Source organism: Drosophila ananassae, chromosome XR (assembly GCF_017639315.1).
Source record: "Drosophila ananassae strain 14024-0371.13 chromosome XR, ASM1763931v2, whole genome shotgun sequence".
Classification (NCBI taxonomy): Eukaryota; Metazoa; Arthropoda; class Insecta; order Diptera; family Drosophilidae; genus Drosophila; species Drosophila ananassae.
This window is the reverse complement of record NC_057932.1, coordinates 970,910-988,673: the sequence shown is the minus strand read 5'-3', so window position 1 is coordinate 988,673 and position 17,764 is coordinate 970,910. Positions and strand designations below refer to the sequence as shown.

At 41.0% G+C, this 17,764-nt stretch overlaps 1 protein-coding gene across 2 annotated transcripts; it reads right to left on the bottom strand.

Annotated features, from left to right (window-relative positions):
• Positions 1–9,632: 9,632 nt before the first annotated feature.
• LOC26513760 lies at positions 9,633–16,964 on the bottom strand. Of its 2 annotated transcripts, XM_032456131.1 has the most exons (4): positions 16,959–16,964; positions 10,755–10,878; positions 10,068–10,644; positions 9,633–9,974 (listed from the first exon to the last, which is right to left on the bottom strand). In XM_032456131.1, the coding sequence occupies exons 2-4, from the start codon at positions 10,868–10,870 to the stop codon at positions 9,648–9,650; spliced, it is 1,020 nt and encodes a 339-aa protein (XP_032312022.1). In that variant the 5' UTR covers positions 10,871–10,878; positions 16,959–16,964; the 3' UTR covers positions 9,633–9,647. The 2 variants fall into 2 exon arrangements, with proteins under 2 accessions (XP_032312022.1, XP_014760105.1); XM_014904619.2 differs by lacking the exon at positions 16,959–16,964 and having other exon boundaries at positions 10,755–11,184.
• Between the last annotated feature and the right edge of the window lie 800 nt (positions 16,965–17,764).

Here is a 17,764-nt window from a genome sequence, read left to right as displayed (position 1 = left end):
ACGTAGGAACATAACGCCATTCCATCGTTCTGGTCAATTCCTGGATTGTTGAAACTCGATTGGCGACGAAAACATTAAAACAAGCGGGCTCCTCCCGAATCCAGAACAGCGCCACAGCAGAATCGCACCAGCAGAAATACCTCCCGTCGTAGACCTTCAACTGAGCTACTTCCGACATAAGCCGAGCTAGCAACTCTGCTCCAGATAACTCCAGTTTCGGTACCGTAACTGTTTTTAGAGGAGCGACTCGGGACTTTGAACAGTGTAAATGACTTTCTGACCTTTTACCCTTCGATACCACATAAATGCAAGCACCATAAGCCTCGATGCTGGCGTCATAAAATCCATGAATCTCCACTTCAGACTGTGATGATAGTGACCATCTAGGGAATTCAGCACGCTACGCCATGGCGAAGCTGGAACAAATCATGTCCCAATCGGAGTGAAGAGCTTGAGGTAGACTTTCATCCCAGGACAACTTCTCACGGCATAGCTTCTGAAGAAAGATCTTCTCCTTCGTAATGACAGGTCCAACAAGCCCTATCGGATCATAAAGCCGGGCGATTGAGGAGAGGATGATGCGCCTAGTGGGCTCCGAGGGTGACTGAAGCCCTTCAAACGAAAATAGCCAGCGATCAGTAGAAGGATCCCAAGCTAGGCCAAGAGTCTTCGTAAAGTTGCTGCCATCAAACCTTAGGAACGACTCTCGATCCTCTTCCGGTACGTCAGAGAGCATTTCAGAAAAATTGGAGCACCACTTTCTCAACCAAAATTGGCCCTTGGCGAGGATCCCCGAAGTTTGCTGCATTATGTTGGTAGCCTCCTCTATGGAAATTAGATCATCAACATAAAAATCGCGACGCAGAATTTCGGCACCCTTTGGAAACAAAGACTGCTCATCCTCTGCCAACTGATGCATTGCTCGAATTGATAAAAATGAGGCCGGCTTTGTCCCATAAGTGACCGTGTCCAGTTTAAAAACTTGCAACTCATCCTGGGTGGAATTCCGCCAAAGAATGCACTGCAGATAGCTGTCCCCGGGGAAAACTCTGGCGCATCGGTACATTTTGCAAATATCTCCTGTAATGGCCACTCGATGGCAACGAAACCTTAGAAGAATGTGCAGCAGCTTTGGTTGGATAACTGGACCAGACATCAAAACGTCATTCAATGAATACCCAGACGTAGAGGCAGCCGAACCATCCAAAACAACCCTGAGATTGGTTGTTGAGCTGTCCTTCTTCAATACGCAGTGATGTGGTAGGAAATACTGTCTGGCAGGTCGTGGACTAGGCGGGAATGGAGACATATGCCCCAAATTTAAATACTCCTTTATGAACGCAGCATACTGATCCTTTAATTGAGGCTGACGACAAAGCTTCCTTTCGAGGGAGAGAAATCGCTGCACGGCTCGTGAGTACGATTCACATAGCAACTCCGGGCTGACCTTCGACGGCAGCTTCACCGAATAGGCACGAAATGCGTCTCGCAATCGAATTTATCTTTCGTCCACTTCACAAAGGGCTCGAAGCAGACACTCTAAGCGCTCATCCAGCTGGCTTAGGCTCTTCACAACGTCCTTGCGGGCTGTGGCTACGAAGGACTTTCTCTCCAGATGTGAACCACCGCAACACACAACCCATCCAAGCCGGGTTTTCTGCAGCACCGGTAGGCCAGCTGAGAGCTGGATTTGACCAACACTCAGCAGATCATAGAATAGACTGGCTCCGATAAGTAAATCGATCCGCTGCGGCCGAAAGAACTGGGGATCAGCCAAAGTGAGGTTTGACGGAATATTCCAGCTGGAGACATCCAAGGTAAAGCTAGGCTGAAGGTCCGTGATGTTGGTAGCGATTACAGCATTGACGAGGGCCGAATATTCAGAGCAATAGGATCGTAGGAGCACATCAACAGAGAATCCGTCCGTCGCGAAGCCAGTGTCGCCATTGCCCGACACTGCCACGTACGATTTTCGTCTACAAAGCTGCAGCTGACTAGCCAGTCGGGACGTATTCACGTGCACCTGCGATCTAAAAGAGCCCGGCATGGAACAAAAACCCCAGAACGACTCCGAATGAGAATGTTCGCCGTGGCCAGTAAGGCTATCTCACCGCTGCGACCCTGGGCAACTAGTGCATTAGCCGTGGATGGTGAAGCGCCTATTGGCTCGGCGGACTCGGCTACGGCTGATGTAGACGGCACAGCAGAAGGCTGGCTGCTGGAAGACTGTAACTCCAAAAAATGCAACAGACTGTGATGCCTCCTCCCACAACTGCGATAATTATCCGCGAGGCACTCACGCAAGTGATGGCCAGTTTGGAGACATTTCCGACATAGACCTAGTCGCCTAGCCTCGCCAAGGCGGCTTTTAGGGGACAATGACAAAAATCTTGGGCATGCAGAAACTACATGGGACCACCCACCGCATAATATACAAGCAGAGGCAGGTGAATTAGTAATAATAAAGGATGCTCTACTGTTATTTGCGACTCTACGTCTTCCCACCTGAGTGCCCGGCGCGTAAGCGGCCAAGGCCTTATCCATAGCCTCCAAAGTCCTGCAACGCTGTTCCAAAAACTCTGCCAACTCTGCCAAGTAGGGATGAGATCCGAGTTTGAGGCATTTTGACCTTCCTTCCACTTGGCCTGAGTAGCTGGACCTTTGAAGAAGTACCTGGACAATGACGCAGCCGGCTGTCTAAACTGTCGTCCCCAAATTTTTTAAAGCTCGCATATGGGCATTGAACTTATCGGACAGCCCTCGAAGCGCTGCCACTGAGTAACCTTCCAATAGATTGAGGCCCAGAATCTCGTTCACATGAGCCTGAAATATCAACCGACGGTTATTAAATCGATTATCCAAAAGCTACACTGCGACATCATAATTCTCCTCGGAGATTTTCAAGGAACGGACTGCCTGTAAAACGGAGTCCCGAAGACAAGATCGCAACCTCTGAAACTTTTCCACCTTACTTATATAAGGATTGCAGCCTACGATCGTCGAAAAGACCGAATGAAACTCAGCCCACTCTGAATATTCTCCGCTGAAAGTAGGAAGAGGAAGAGGAGGCAAGGCTTGAAAACTCCGACTGAGCGCTGGTTCCACCTGGACACTGGAAACTCCGCTGGCAAGGGTGGAATGGGCAACAATTCGAGCAGAGCGCAACGACGTCTCGTGCTCGATTTCGGCATGCATCGTAGCTACAAGCTCAGACACTGTCCATCGCAAGTCGCTGCTTATTTCAGCAATGTCTAATTCTTCAAGCTCCCCGTGGATGGCCTTAAAATCCTCGTACATGGCGACCAACTGGCCGTGACGCACATGGAGCATAGCATCCTCCACCTTTGATATTGGCTGCAGGGCGCCTCCTCTTCAAATCCTGGAGGATACCCTTTGCCTTGCATTTTAAAATCGCACTCTGAGATGGAGTGGGTTCTCCTGTAACGGCGCCGCTGGAGTTCATCGCCACTATAATTGAAATACGCTCAATTTAGTTAAAAACACGCACAAATTAATTTTGGCGCCAAAATTATAGCTCTTGTTTTTATTTTATTATATTTAATTATATTTGAGCGCAGCGAACACGATTACACAGTCTACACAGAACCGTAGACTGAATTATGGAATGTATATATGTGTGTCGGAGAGGAGGTAATTAAGTCTATCCTTAGACATTAGACTTTAAGGTGTAACCATTGGTCGTGCGGAAATATATCAGTCCTGGTATGATGAGGACTTAGTTTGCGAACTAAGGCCGTGTGTGGCTTCGTTGTGTTGCTAGATCTGGTCCTTCTTTCTTTTTCATCTCTGCTTCGTATTGAGCTAGACGTGTGGACTTTACTGCCAACATTAGTTGACAAAAAAAAATCATCTTACGAGAAAAATCATTAAGTGACAGCGCTCTTATATTAGCGTTAAGTAAAGCTTTGGAAGGCACAGCGGCGCAATGGTTATCTCAAATATGTTACCCGGGAATAACTTGGCAACAGTTCCGGCTATTGCTTGAGCAGCGATACGAGACTTCAGAGACGCCGGCCGCCCTCATGTTAAATCTTCTTAAAAGCCGTCCAGGCAATGGCGAAAGCCTGCCTGTTTTTGCAAGTCGCTGTGTGACGTCACTGTGCACAAAACTTCGCAATTTGAGTTCAGAACAAATTTCCATCGCGTTGGTTCTTGGGCTCATGGCTAATTTCGACCGCGGAATTTTGCAGCGGATGATACACACAACGCATGTTAGCAATCGACGGGAACTTCAAGCGGAGTTGCAAGTATTCTCAGCGCTAAGAGAGCGCCCTAATGCAACGAACTGGGAACCAGAGACGAAGCAAGCTAAAACTACGGAAATCAAATGTTACCAGTGTGGAAAACTATGCCACAAAAAGCAGGACTGTATATCCGGATCCCAGGTTTCGACAACTGGAAAGGAGTGGCGGTTAGCGCAGCCCCGTCATGTGAGGACTATCGTAACGTGCTACAGATGTCAGGAGCCGGGACACATAGCCACTAATTGTCAAAAAAAAAGTGCAGAACGCTGGATTGGGAGTCAGAACAGAAAAAAGAGTGGAGCTATGCGCTATAGTGGAGCCTCAATCGAGTATGCTGGTCAATGGTGAGAGATTTCCAATTACATTTGATTCGGGAGCTGAGTGCTCATTAATTAAGAAAAGCGTTTCTAATAAGTTAGCTGGTTTCTAATAAGAGAATTCATAACGTTATTTTTTTAAAGGGGATAGGTAATGCCAATACCTATAGTACCTCACAAGTTGAATCAAACATCATGACCAGACGAATGTATGAAAAATAATATTGTAATCGGCAGAGAAATATTGGCTCAAGGGTTTACAGTAGAAGTCTCCTATGATAATTTTAAAATTGTTCAATCTAAAGTTGTAGACATTTGTGAAACCATTCAACCTACTAATTTTGATAATGTTGAAACGGAAATGGTCGAAAATGAAAAAGAAATTTTAATGTCATTGCTAAAGCAACATTCCCTATCTTTTAATAAAGGCACTCGGAAGTCTTGCTCATTCGTTTGTAATTGTTTATATGGATGACATATTAACTTTTCAGAAACGAAGAAAGAAGCGTATGAACGTTTGAAACTTGTATTAGACGTTTTAGTGAAGGCAGGATTCACTTTTAACATTTCAAAGTGCTTTTTCTTATGGTGCCATCCTTTTGCACCGCATAAACTCTAAACCCCATGTGGTTGAATACTTTAGCAGAGCAACTAGCCCCTGCGAGTCCAGATATACATCATATTAATTGGAAACATTGGCCGTTGTGAATGCAGTAAAACATTTTCGTCACTATCTACATGGGAGAAAATCCGTAATTTTTACTGACTGCAACTCAATCAAATCTTCTCAAAATGAAGTCGAGTTGTCACCTAGGATTTATCGTTGGTGGGAGTTCCTACAAACATTTGAATTCGAAATTGAATACAGGGAAGGTAAACGTATGGCACACGTTGGCTTTTTATCTAGGAACCCGGTGTGTCAAAAAAATAAGTCAATACCAAATAAACTAGAAGAAAAACGAATTGACTTAATAGAAATATCGGAGAACTGGATACTGGTGGAACAACAAAAGGATCCAGAAATATCAGAAATCTTAACTAAATTGAAGAATGACGATTTACCATTAGCATTAGTTGCCACTATGGGAAATTAGATCAAATGTTTTTTATAGAAAGATTCAAAGAAATTCAAGAACTCGTTGTTTACCTGTAGTTCCTCGTACTTTTCGCTGGTCAGTTATACATCAGGTGCTTGAGTCTATCATGCATTAAGGTTGGGAGAAAACACTTGTTAAAGTGTATGATCATTACTGGTTTTCAGGTATGGCAAAATATGTTCGAAGATTCGTGGAAAACTGCATTACATGCAGAGTGTCTAAGGGTACGTCAGGAAAACCTCAAATGAAATTACATCCAATTCAAAAAATAAGCATTTCTTGGCACACTATTCACATAGATATATCGGGTAAATTGAGCGGAAAAAGCGATCGTAAGGAATAAACTATTGTACAAATCGACGCTTTTACAAAATACGTTTATCTATATCACTCCTTTTCCTTGGATGCTAATACTTGTATAAACGCAATGAAATCTTCGATTGCCATTTTTGGCGTACCAACACGTTTAATTGCCGATCACGGGCGCAGTTTCACGGGCACAAAGTTTGTGCAATTTTGTTCTAGCCAAAAAATACAATTACATCTAAGTGGAACGGGCGCAAGTCGAGCCAACGGTCAAGTTGAAAGGGTCATGAGTACACTGAAGAATCTTTTGACGGCTGTTGAGACAAGCTCTAGATCGTGGCAGGGTGCATTAGGGGATGTACAGTTAGCTCTTAACTGTACAGTTAATCGTAGCACTAAGTGTAGTCCTTTAGAACTTTTGATTGGTAAAGTTGGGCGACCACTAGGGTTGATACCTATTAGTGATAGCGAAGATGAAATTGACAAGATTAAATCAAGGGAGTTGGCCACTAAGAACATGGAGGACGCCGCTAGATATGAGAAGATAAAATTTGATAGAAATAAGGCTAAAGTAACAAGGTTCTGTGTGGGGGACTTTGTGCTGCTTAAAAACAGCGAGAGACAGCAAACTAAATTAGATCCTAAGTTCAGAGGACCCTTTTTGGTGGTCGAGGTATTGGACGGAGACCGATACGTTTTAAAGTCTACACAGAACAATAGGCGTTACAAGTATCCACACGAAAGTTTGCGAAAGTTACCGGCAGTGCAAATTCCAGAAGAGCTTGATGTAAATTACAAAGAACAATATCAGTTGGAAAAGTCTGTTGAAAGCGATGGACAATTTAATTTGTTTGAAAATGTGTGAAGCCAATGTGTTTGGCGAAGAATTTAAAATTCGGCTTTTAAAAGTTTAGTTATGTATTTTGGATTACGAAGTAACTATTTTAACTGATTAATGTATAGTTTGAAAACGATTTATTGATCTTTTGTATGGAAATGGTTTATTAGAGAATATAAGAGATATGTTAAAAATAGAAGTTGAGTTATGTTGATGAACATTATATGAAGTTAAGATTATGTGATTAAGTTCTTTGAAAGCATTTAATAAAATTATAAAGTGGAATGAAATTCAGATGTTGATTATAGACACGAGGACGTGTATATGTCAGGATGGCCGTGTCGGAGAGGAGGTAATTAAGTCTCTCCTTAGACATTAGACTTTAAGGTGTGACCATTGGTCGTGCGGGAATATATCAGTCCTGGTATGATGAGGACTTAGTTTGCGAACTAAGGCCGTGTGTGGCTTCGTTGTGTTGCTAGATCTGGTCCTTCTTTCTTTATCATCTCTGCTTCGTATTGAGCTAGACGTGTGGACTTTACTGCTAACATTATTTGACAAAAGATGAGCAACAAAGGCAACGAGGACTCGCTGCATCAGCCAGAACATGGCATGGAACACCACCAGGGGAACGAACAAAGAAATCCCGAGACCCCGCGAGGAGAAGGCTTAACATATCCGACATGTATATATGAAAGCTTGTGTGAGTCGAATGCACTTGTATGTATGTATTTTAGCGGACCGGATAACAATTGTATGTATTGTATTTATTTATATTATTAAATTATTTATGTATAAATACAAAATAATTGTTTCACTGATGCACGGTGTGCCGTTGATGTTCAAAAATGCACATATGTACATACATATGTTGATACACCGCGCAAAACTGAAACGGGTATTTTCGCACTGTTTTATGCTCGTGGAATTGTTAATTTTATTAATTAAATCACGTCGGGGTCACCAATGTTCGGTCATAGAGATTTTTCAATGACTTTTATCCAAAATAATAAAAAGGTAATTATTTGTTTCACAACGTTATAAAAATGTTTATTTATTCGAATATGAAATGGAGTGACAGAAAGCTCCGATTTAGAATGCGTATGCACTGAGATAAAGAGTACAAGTGAGGCCGCCTTTTAGCATAGGACGGGCGAAAGCTCGTTAACTTAATAACAAAGATAAAATAAAGCCGAGCGGTCGAGAAGAGTCGGCTTGAGGCGACTAACAAAGCGATGAGAAAATGATTATAGGCTAAACTATATTTATTACATTTATATATATGCCAATTTATGCCGTAGCTGCTGCCTGACCCGACAATAATAAACTATTTTTTTCGGGATGCCAAACTGACTAAAGAATGTCTTTAGTATGGTAATGGCGTTGATTGAGGATCTGTTAGTCAAAACGTATGCATATGCAAAATCAATAACTGTAAGGTGAAGATTGTGATTTTTTCTATATATATTTATTGTAGTATATCCAGAGGTTTGGAAGGTATCTCAAAAATTTTAAAATTTATTTTAGGTGGGTATCTGTCAGTATCATATTTTAGTGTAAGGCTGGTGAAATTCTTTATCGCTTCTATCTTATTAGGGTTCGGTTTCACCCCTTCTTGGGTCACTATGTGGCCGAGAAAGTCGATTTCTTTGCGTAGGAAATTGCATTTTGACGTTTGCATTTTTAAATTAGCTTTTTCTAGTTCGCAGAATACAGATTTGAAGTTTGCTATGTGTTCTGCGAGTGAAGGATACTTCCTCTCTTTATTTTAAAGCGGACGGACGTGTTTTTTTTGTGCGCACTGCGTTTTTTAAAAATTTATATTAAGCTTTCCACAAACAATCGGTGTTTATTTCTATACACATAAAAGAAAAAAAATTAACAAATTGCAATCTTTAGATCCGTACCGCTTCGCGTGTGCAGTGATATATTTGGAGGTAAATAATAATTTGATTAATTTTGCTTCTAAACATACCCCTGCTCTGCTTCTTCATCTCTTACGGCGTTGCTTCTATCCTATTGCTTCTACTCTCGCTCAATAAATATTATTATCTCTATTCTTTGCATTTTACTAACTCGCACTAACTGCTCTCTTCCATCTCCCCCTTTCGTTTCCCTGGTACAGTGGTACAAGGTTCATCAATAACACGGTGCAACAGTGAAAAAACACTTGTGAAACGAGATAGTGTAGGTTGTTAATCTGGTCAAAGAGAACCCAAAAAATTTTTTTTATATTTTTGGAACCCTCCAATTTTTATTTATTTAAAAAAAACCGTTTTTCGGGACTTTTTTGCGTTTAAAAATTCCTGAACGCGTTTTTTTCAACCGATTTCAAAATTTTTGCTGTTTTTCAATAGGCAAATGTTGTAGCTTTTGAAAAAAAAAAAAAAAGGGTGTGTCAAGCCTACGCAAGACAGAAGTGAAACTTCTAGTATTCCTCTCTCTCTATTTTCATTTCATCATCTCTATTTTCTCTCTTAGGTTAGTTTGAAAATTAGAGGTTAAATAATTCTACGACGAAGCATGAATTTGCTCTTTCTAATATTTTCTTTTAGATGAAAGACGTTCGATTAATGTGTAGTTCCAAAAATTTTCAATTTATTCACAAGTATACAATATTACATAAATAACAATATTACACTTAAAAATTACAAAGAAATTACAATGACAATTTACCAATCATGTGTCATTTTCATTGTCAATTTCATGAATATCATTTCCTAATGTCGTGATAATTGGGTTATGGTAACTAAAGTGCGAGATATATACGTGATCACTTAAATTCTTTTTTCACCAACCCTTGCAAATAACTCGACTTATGGATTCATTTCTTTTTAATGTGTACGTTGATGCAAAAATCGTCATCCACATGTCTTGGCAAAACGCTCACCATATTATCTACCGAGACAGGAACATTGATGATCTGGCCACTTATGCAGAACTGACCGTTAACGTGTCTTATTCGCCGTATTTGCATGAATGGTAGTCTAGGCGAAATTAATCTTTCAGCAATGAGGTTGAGTTGAGGCAAATAGGCTGGTCTTTCCGGATATTTGAAGCCATTGAAGGTCGCTAGCGTTGGAATTTTCTTATTCTGCATACTCCTTTTGCATGTAGTACATAGTTTTGCATCAGCAATGTTCGCAAGAGCCTGGAAAATATGTTAACTATTAAATTCAAACATTGATAAGAGTTACGACATTAAGAAAATTATGATAACATCCACATTATGCTTTAAACATACCGTTATTTTTTTAAGCATCGTTTCATCAGCGGATGTCGCCTTTTTTAAATCCTTTTCGAACCAAAGCCGATCGCAAACGCTGCAAGCATAGCCGAAAGGATTTTCCACAAACATTTTTTGAAATTGTTTATGTGCAAATTTGTGGTTCACATAGCCACTATAGGGAGGCACAAAGTCATTATCAAATTCTATCGGTGGCCCATCGAAATGCTCTCCAATATCCATGTCGGAATCAACATCACTCATTGATTCTCTATTCGGGAGTTCATGGTCATCGTGTACATTCTGTTGGTTATGTTGGTTATGTATTTGTGCTGCATGTAGGACGTATTCTGGACCATCATTGGGACTCAATAAATTCGCAGTACACGTAGAATTTGGAACGATTTTCGGTTTTTTTGATGGAACTGGAGCAGGTGTTATAGCTTCAGCTACCGCAGATTGCCGAAGTTTTTGACGGTCTCTGTATGCTTTACAACGTTCTGCTGCCGTTTTAGCTTGAGGTTTGGGAGGCTTTAATTCTTTTTTCCGCTGTCTGTACCGCATGTTGTCCATTGCTTTGATTCTAACGACATTCCTACATCATATTTCACTGTTAGTATAATCTCGCCAATATGTTAAACAATCGTATTCCAACAATACTACTATATTGTGAAATATTTATCAACTCTTATAGGTCATATTTACCTTATGTTATTGTCATCACTGTGTGAATCAGACTCTCCTCTTCTTTGGTGATTCTCAGGGGATATTTCCTCTTGTGCCACTGATGTGTTCATCACGTCTATCTCGTCACTACTCATTTTTAACACTGAAATTCTGTACCAAACCGTATGAACCACAATCAATTACGTATTTCACTCGTATTACACTCTCGACGCAGTATACTAACCAAGCAGCTAATGCTTGGCGTGGCGCAGTTCGCTGGTGTCTGAGAGAGAGGAAAGAAGAGAAGAGAGACAACGTTCGTGAGCGGCTCTCCCACCTCAACAAGCGCATATGGTGAGAGAGGGACAGTGAACGGTGAGGGGGGTGGGGTACTCGCATTTTCGTGTCGATCCTGACTCGGTTTTACTCCGTCCCCGAAAATCCATTACGCGCCTAAAGAAGTTTCACTTCAAAATATATCTTCGATTTTGTTGAACAAAAAGAACAAAATTTTTACACCTGAAACTGAAGTTTTCGACTTTTATTCGTGTTTTTCGGATTTTGATGCCAGTTTTTCGGTACAACTTAGAAAAATTCGGCCATTTTTGATACATATATACAAAAATAAGAGTATATTGCTTTCTTCTTACAAAAATTCTGTCATTTATGCCACAAATTAATATTGTCTCATTAATTCTGAATAAAAGGAGATAAATTTCATCAAAAAATAATGAAAATTGGTGAAGTTATAACACTTTTCCTAAAAAGAGTCAATTCAACCTAGCGTGCGCTCCGGAGTACCTGTGTGTATGAGACAGGAATATGCTCTTCTTCTTATAGTGCTCCGATGGTTTTATTGACTTTTTTTGGGAAAAGCGTTATAACTTCAACAATTTTTATTATTTTTTAATGAAATTTGTCTCGTTTTATTCAGTATTAATGAGACAATATTAATTTGTGGCATAAATGACAGAATTTTTGTAAGAAGAAAGCAATATACTCTTATTTTTATACACATTGTTCCTCCGAAGCGCTCTCTAGGTTGAGTTGACTTTTTTTGGGAAAAGCGTTATAACTTCACCAATTTCCATTATTTTTTGATGAAATTTGTCTCGTTTTATTCAGAATTAATGAGACAACATTGATATGTATCAAAAATGGCCGAATTTTTCTAAGTTGTACCGAAAAACTGGCATCAAAATCCGAAAAACACGAATAAAAGTCGAAAACTTCAGTTTCAAGTGTAAAAATTTTGTCCTTTTTGTTCAACAAAATCGAAGATATATTTTTTTTCAAAAGCTACAACATTTAACTATTGAAAAACAGCAAAAATTTTGAAATCGGTTGAAAAAAACGCGTTTAGGAATTTTTAAGCGCAAAAAAGTCCCGAAAAACGGTTTTTTTTTAATAAATAAAAATTGGAGGGTTCCAAAAATATAAAAAAAATATTTTTGGGTTCTCTTCGACCAGATTAACAACCTACACTATCTCGTTTCCCAAGTGTATTTCGTTTTTTTTTTTGTCGCATAGTGTAATATTAATAAATTTATTATTGAATTTTTAATAAATTAATTACTTAATTTTTAATAATTATGGAATTTAAATTGGAAGGTTGAAATTGGATTGGTTGAAGTCTTGTAATAAGACAATCTCGTCTTCCCTGCCTACCATCCCCTGCTGGCTTTGTGAAAAAGTTGTACACGCTAAGTGAGCTGGGTTCACGGTCTCTGTTTCGGATGCAATATCTCCACTTTTGCTGTGACGGTTGTTGTACTGTTCAGGACGAAATGAGATCGTTCATTAGGCAGAATACAAGCGGATTCAAGGAGTTGATTAGTGATTTTCGTAAAATCAATGACCAACTCTGTGCGCTCGATACACAGTTTAGTACTCTTCAACTACTATATGAGTCGCCAAAGCGTAAGAAATCCTCTTTTAGTGATGTGCTTGTGGCGAATAATCTTCAGCCTGCTCAGCCGACAACTATGCAGCCGCTTATATCTCTGACCACCCCAAGGGCCGGACCTGAGAAAAATTCGGCTTCTGAATATCTCAGAATTAATGAGCAATTATCCGATGTGACCCCTGTGGCATCGGTTCAAGTGATCCCAGACCCAATATTTCAAACCCACGTAACAGTCACCAAAACAGGGTAGTCAACCGTCCGGACATCCGGTACGTACTGATGCCGCAGTATTAGTTACGGCGGCACCAAAACGCTTGCAGGTGATCCCACCATCGAAACACATTTTTGTTTCCCGGCTTGCCCCTGATACTTCTGAGATTGATGTCTCGGCTTACATCAAAGGCAAAACAAAAGTCAACATAAAGGTGGTGGACATTACAAAATTTAAATATTCATACACCAGTCACACGTCATCTTTCAAAATACGTGTGCCCTTGCAGATGTTCAAGACGATATGTTCCGCCAGCTTTTGGCCAGAGAATATTTTCGTCCAAGAACATCAGCCGAGTACGGTGAAAAAAAAAATAACCAAACCTGTGAGTGTAAAACTACCACATGTTACGGCCACTGACCAACCTTCCACCTCATCTTCCTCAGTTTTAAAAATTTAATGTCTTCTCTACACTATACCTGCCGCAAGGCGGCAGGCCTGAAATGGGGAATGTCCCCCAAGATAGTCAGATGGTTATACACAGCGATCATCAGACCAATCTTATTCTATGGAGTTGTGGTCTGGTGGCCAGGCCTGGATAACTCCTTATGCAGGAAAAGGTTCAGGAAGACGCAGCGCATGGCGGAAGTCTGTATAACAAGCAGTCTACGCCTAGCGACGCCCTAGATATCATTCTTGACCTACTACCAGTAGAACTGATAGGGGTAAAGATAGCTACACTGGCGGCAAAAAGACTGCGAGAGGCGAATCTATGGAGCAAGAATAGTTTTGGTCATACCAGACTGAACCTACATAACTTCATGCCTGAGGGGGGCACGGACTACTGCGTGCCCATCGACCAACCCACCAATAATTACAGAATCATTATCACCGGGACACCGGGACCGGAGGGCTCCATTCATATCTACACAGATGAATCAAAACTTAACGGCCAGGTGGGAGACAGTTACTTTTGTGAACATTTGAGCCTAAAGGAGTCCTTCAGACTCCCTGACCACTGCAGTGTTTTCCAGGCTGAAGTAGTAGCCATTAGGGAAGCACTGAAATTCCCAGCACTAAGGGGCAATCGGAATACAATATGCATCTTCTCCGACAGTCAAGCAGCCCTCAAGGCACTGAACGGATTCTCGACCCACTCCAGGACAGTCAATGACTGTCGCAGATCTCTCAACGAGATGGCTGAACAGCATAACATTTACCTCATTTGGGTTCCCGGTCACAGGGATCACGAGGGAAACTGCGCTGCATACGAACTAGCTAGGGCAGGGACTACCTAACCTCTCCCACCGGAGAAAGAATTAGTAGGCATACCCTTGGCTACTTGCAGGCTAAAGTGCAGGGAGTTTTTTGACCTGGCAGCCAATAGGAAATGGAGAAACCTCCAGACCTGTAGAACCTCACGTCTGATCTGGCCTAAAGGAGACACGCTCTCAGAAAAGATCAGCGAGACTTATTGCTCTCACCAGACCAGACTGCAGCCTAGCGATTGGGGCGATAACTGGGCACTGGCTGATAGGTGAACACGCGGCCAGGCTTGCAGTCCCCCACATTGATTATTGCAGGAGCTGCAGGGATGAAGAGGAGGTGGAATCGGTCACGCACCTCCTATGCCACTGCCCGGCACTTGGTCGCAGCAGACTTAAACACTTCGGGTCCGCAGAACTCTCGGACCTCAACGATCTCTCAGAGATCTCTCGACGCGGACACTTATGTGAAACCCTTGCCCCAGCGGTAACACAAGGAGCCCTAGCGGCTCAAGTGGAAGCGGGGGGGGTATTCTATGACCCCCTAGCATCACCGTCTTAACCTTACCTATCCTAATGTCTTCTCTAACATTTACCTATCAGAATACTAGAGGGTTACGTAGTAAACTTCCCAAACTGTATTCTGATAGTTCTTTCTTTGCATCTCACATTATTGTATTTACAGAAGCTTGGTTAAAGCCGGAGATCAAGCTCCGAAGTTTTTCCTCCGAAGTAGGTACACCACTTTTAGATGTTATAGAACTCTGCGAAGGGGAGGAGGAGTGTTAATCTCTGTAGACTCCAAAATAGCTTCTGAAGAGATAAAATCACAAGAGTTTGGTGACATTGAATTCCTCTGCATCAAAATCACTTGTCCGATCAATCTTTGTGTGTTACCTGTTCGTACATACCACTTTCGTCCGAACCGCCAACATACTGGCAATATTTGTCCACTATTCGTTTGGTTTCGATCGACCCTTCCCTGCGGGCATGTTTGACATGTCACTTGGGCAAATTAACCACGTTAGAAATTCTTTAGGTCGACGGTTGGACTTATGTTTCGTTTCTGATCCTGATGGAATTACTGTTTACAGAACTTTGCCCCTTTCTTACCCTGAGGATCCATATCATCCCACTCTTGAGCTTTCAATCGAAAACAATTCCTTAATTCACCTTAAGTCTACACTTAAATCTCATAAAGTTCGTTTCTTCCGTAAGGCCGACTTTATGAAATTAAATAAGTAAATCTCGGAATTTGATTGGTCTGATTTACTGGCATGTGAAGATATAAACATCGCATTACAAAAATTTTATTTCACTTTAAACTCATTTTTTGACTTGTGTGCCGTGGAAATATCCGTCCGCTTCAACGAATCCGCCTTGGTATACAAGGCATCTTATAAATTTAAAGAATAGTATGAATAGACTTTTAAATAAACATAGATTATCTGGCTGTACAGTTAGTTATTCAAGATACTTAGTAGCTCGGTCCAATTTCACCGTGCATAACGCAGAATGTTATAGAAGTTATATTCGCCGCTGCAGGAATCAGTTTACTCAGGATCCGAAGCAGTTTTATAACTTTGTAAACACTTAGCGTTTTTACAAACTACGTATTCACCTAGCAGCAGCTCAGCTCAGCCTTACACTTATAATATCCAATCAGCCAATCTTATATTTCGCCCGGATATCGGATCTTCTTAAGGTCAAGCATGTGTATTCGCCAGGCCGTGATGGAGTACCAGGCTGTGTTCTGAAGAACTGCGCCGAGGCTCTGCGCAAACCGCTCGTTAAATTTTTTAATCTATCGCTGGAAACTTTGATCTTTCCCCTTATGTGGAAGGAATCTTTCATTATTTCGCTGCATAAAAAAGGAAAAATACGACGCTGCAAATTATAGAGGCATCTCATTGTCAGCAATTCCTAAGCTTTTTGAGAAACTTATCACTCCACATTTGCAACACCTATGTACTTTAATAATAATTTCGTGCCAGCATGGCTTCATGAAGCGAAGCTCCACCAATACCAACTTATTGGAGCTAACATCTTTTATCACGGATGTGTTCCGGAATGGCTTACAAACAGACGTCATTTACACTGACTTCAGTAAAGCATTTGACTCTGTTAACCATTTGCTTCTTATAAGTAAACTCAATCTTTTGGGATTCCCAACTGATCTTCTTATCTGGATTTCGAACTACTTATTTGGGAAAACCCAACATGTCTTCTTTAAAGATGTCACCTCGCGTTTAGTCCGCGCCACATCTGGGGTGACCCAAGGAAGCCATCTAGGACCCCTACTTTTTTCACTGTTTATTAACGACTTGCTCCTTGCCTTAACTTATTCACTTGTACTTATGTACGCTGATGACGTTCAGCTATGCCTTCAGTATAAATTCACTAGTGCCCAGTCAAGACTTCAATCCGATTTGGATAAACTTAAAAATTGGTGTTTAGCAAATAACCGAAAGCTTAATGGATCGAAATGTAAACTCATGTCTTTTTACCGATCTAGTCCTCACCAGGCTATGTACTTTCTCTATGGGAACGCCTTAGAACGATTAACTCAGGTTAACGATCTAGGTGTCCTATAAGATTTGAAACTTAAATTTACCGACCATGTATCTACCATGGTTAATAAAGCTATGGGTGTGCTTGGTTTTATTAAAAGATGGTCAAAAGAATTTAATGACCCGTACATAACTAAAACGTTATATACATCACTGGTCCGTCCGATTCTTGAGTATGGATCGTGTGTCTGGAGTCCTCAATACGGAGTAAACCAAGATCACATTGAATCTGTATAAAAAAACTTCCTTAATTTCGCTCTGAGGGGACTTAATTGGGATGCAAATCTTTACCTCCCCTCTTATCGTAGTTGACTTTTACTAATCAACTTACCATCATTAACAAACCGTAAAACGATGCTGGGTGTCATGTTTCTATATAATCTTATATATGGAAATGTAGACAGAAACTTTTGTCCTCTATACCTCAGCCATTGTAGTTCGACATATGCCCAACATGATCCGTTCGGGATATTATGTTCGGACTACAATGGTCTCTACCACATCTTGTCACTTTGCTCTACTAACAATCTTAAATCGCTTATATTAAGTGCCTTATCTGTGCAACACTCTTCCTCGTGATATCTTTCTCCTACTCTTCGCTTAATCTATCTCGGATCTATTCCCGCTATTCGCTATTTTGCATGTTTTCAGGGTCCATTTCGATTTGATGGAACCCGCTGGCCAGGTCGAGTTTGGAGAAATATTTCGTTCTACCCAGTTTATCTAGAATATCAGTGATATTCGGAATTGGGTACCTATCGGAGATAGTTTTGTCATTAAGTTTTCTGTCTATTTTGAATGATTTGTTGGTATAGCATTTTGGTTATTTATTTCTGGATATCCTGTTTAAGAGTAAAGGGATATCTGTATGACTTGGTGTGATATAGGATTGAGTCTGTCGTTGGAATGCTGTATTTAACCATATTCGTGAAGGATCGAGATTAATCGTCATTATTTAATAAGTTTGGGAATGACTTTAATAGTTTGACGAGATGTTGTCGTTCTTCTGAGTTGAGATTTGTGGAAATCCCCATTGGGATTTGTAATTGTTCATCTGTTTTAGCCCCTTCCGGCTTGGTTTTCAATGACCGAGACTT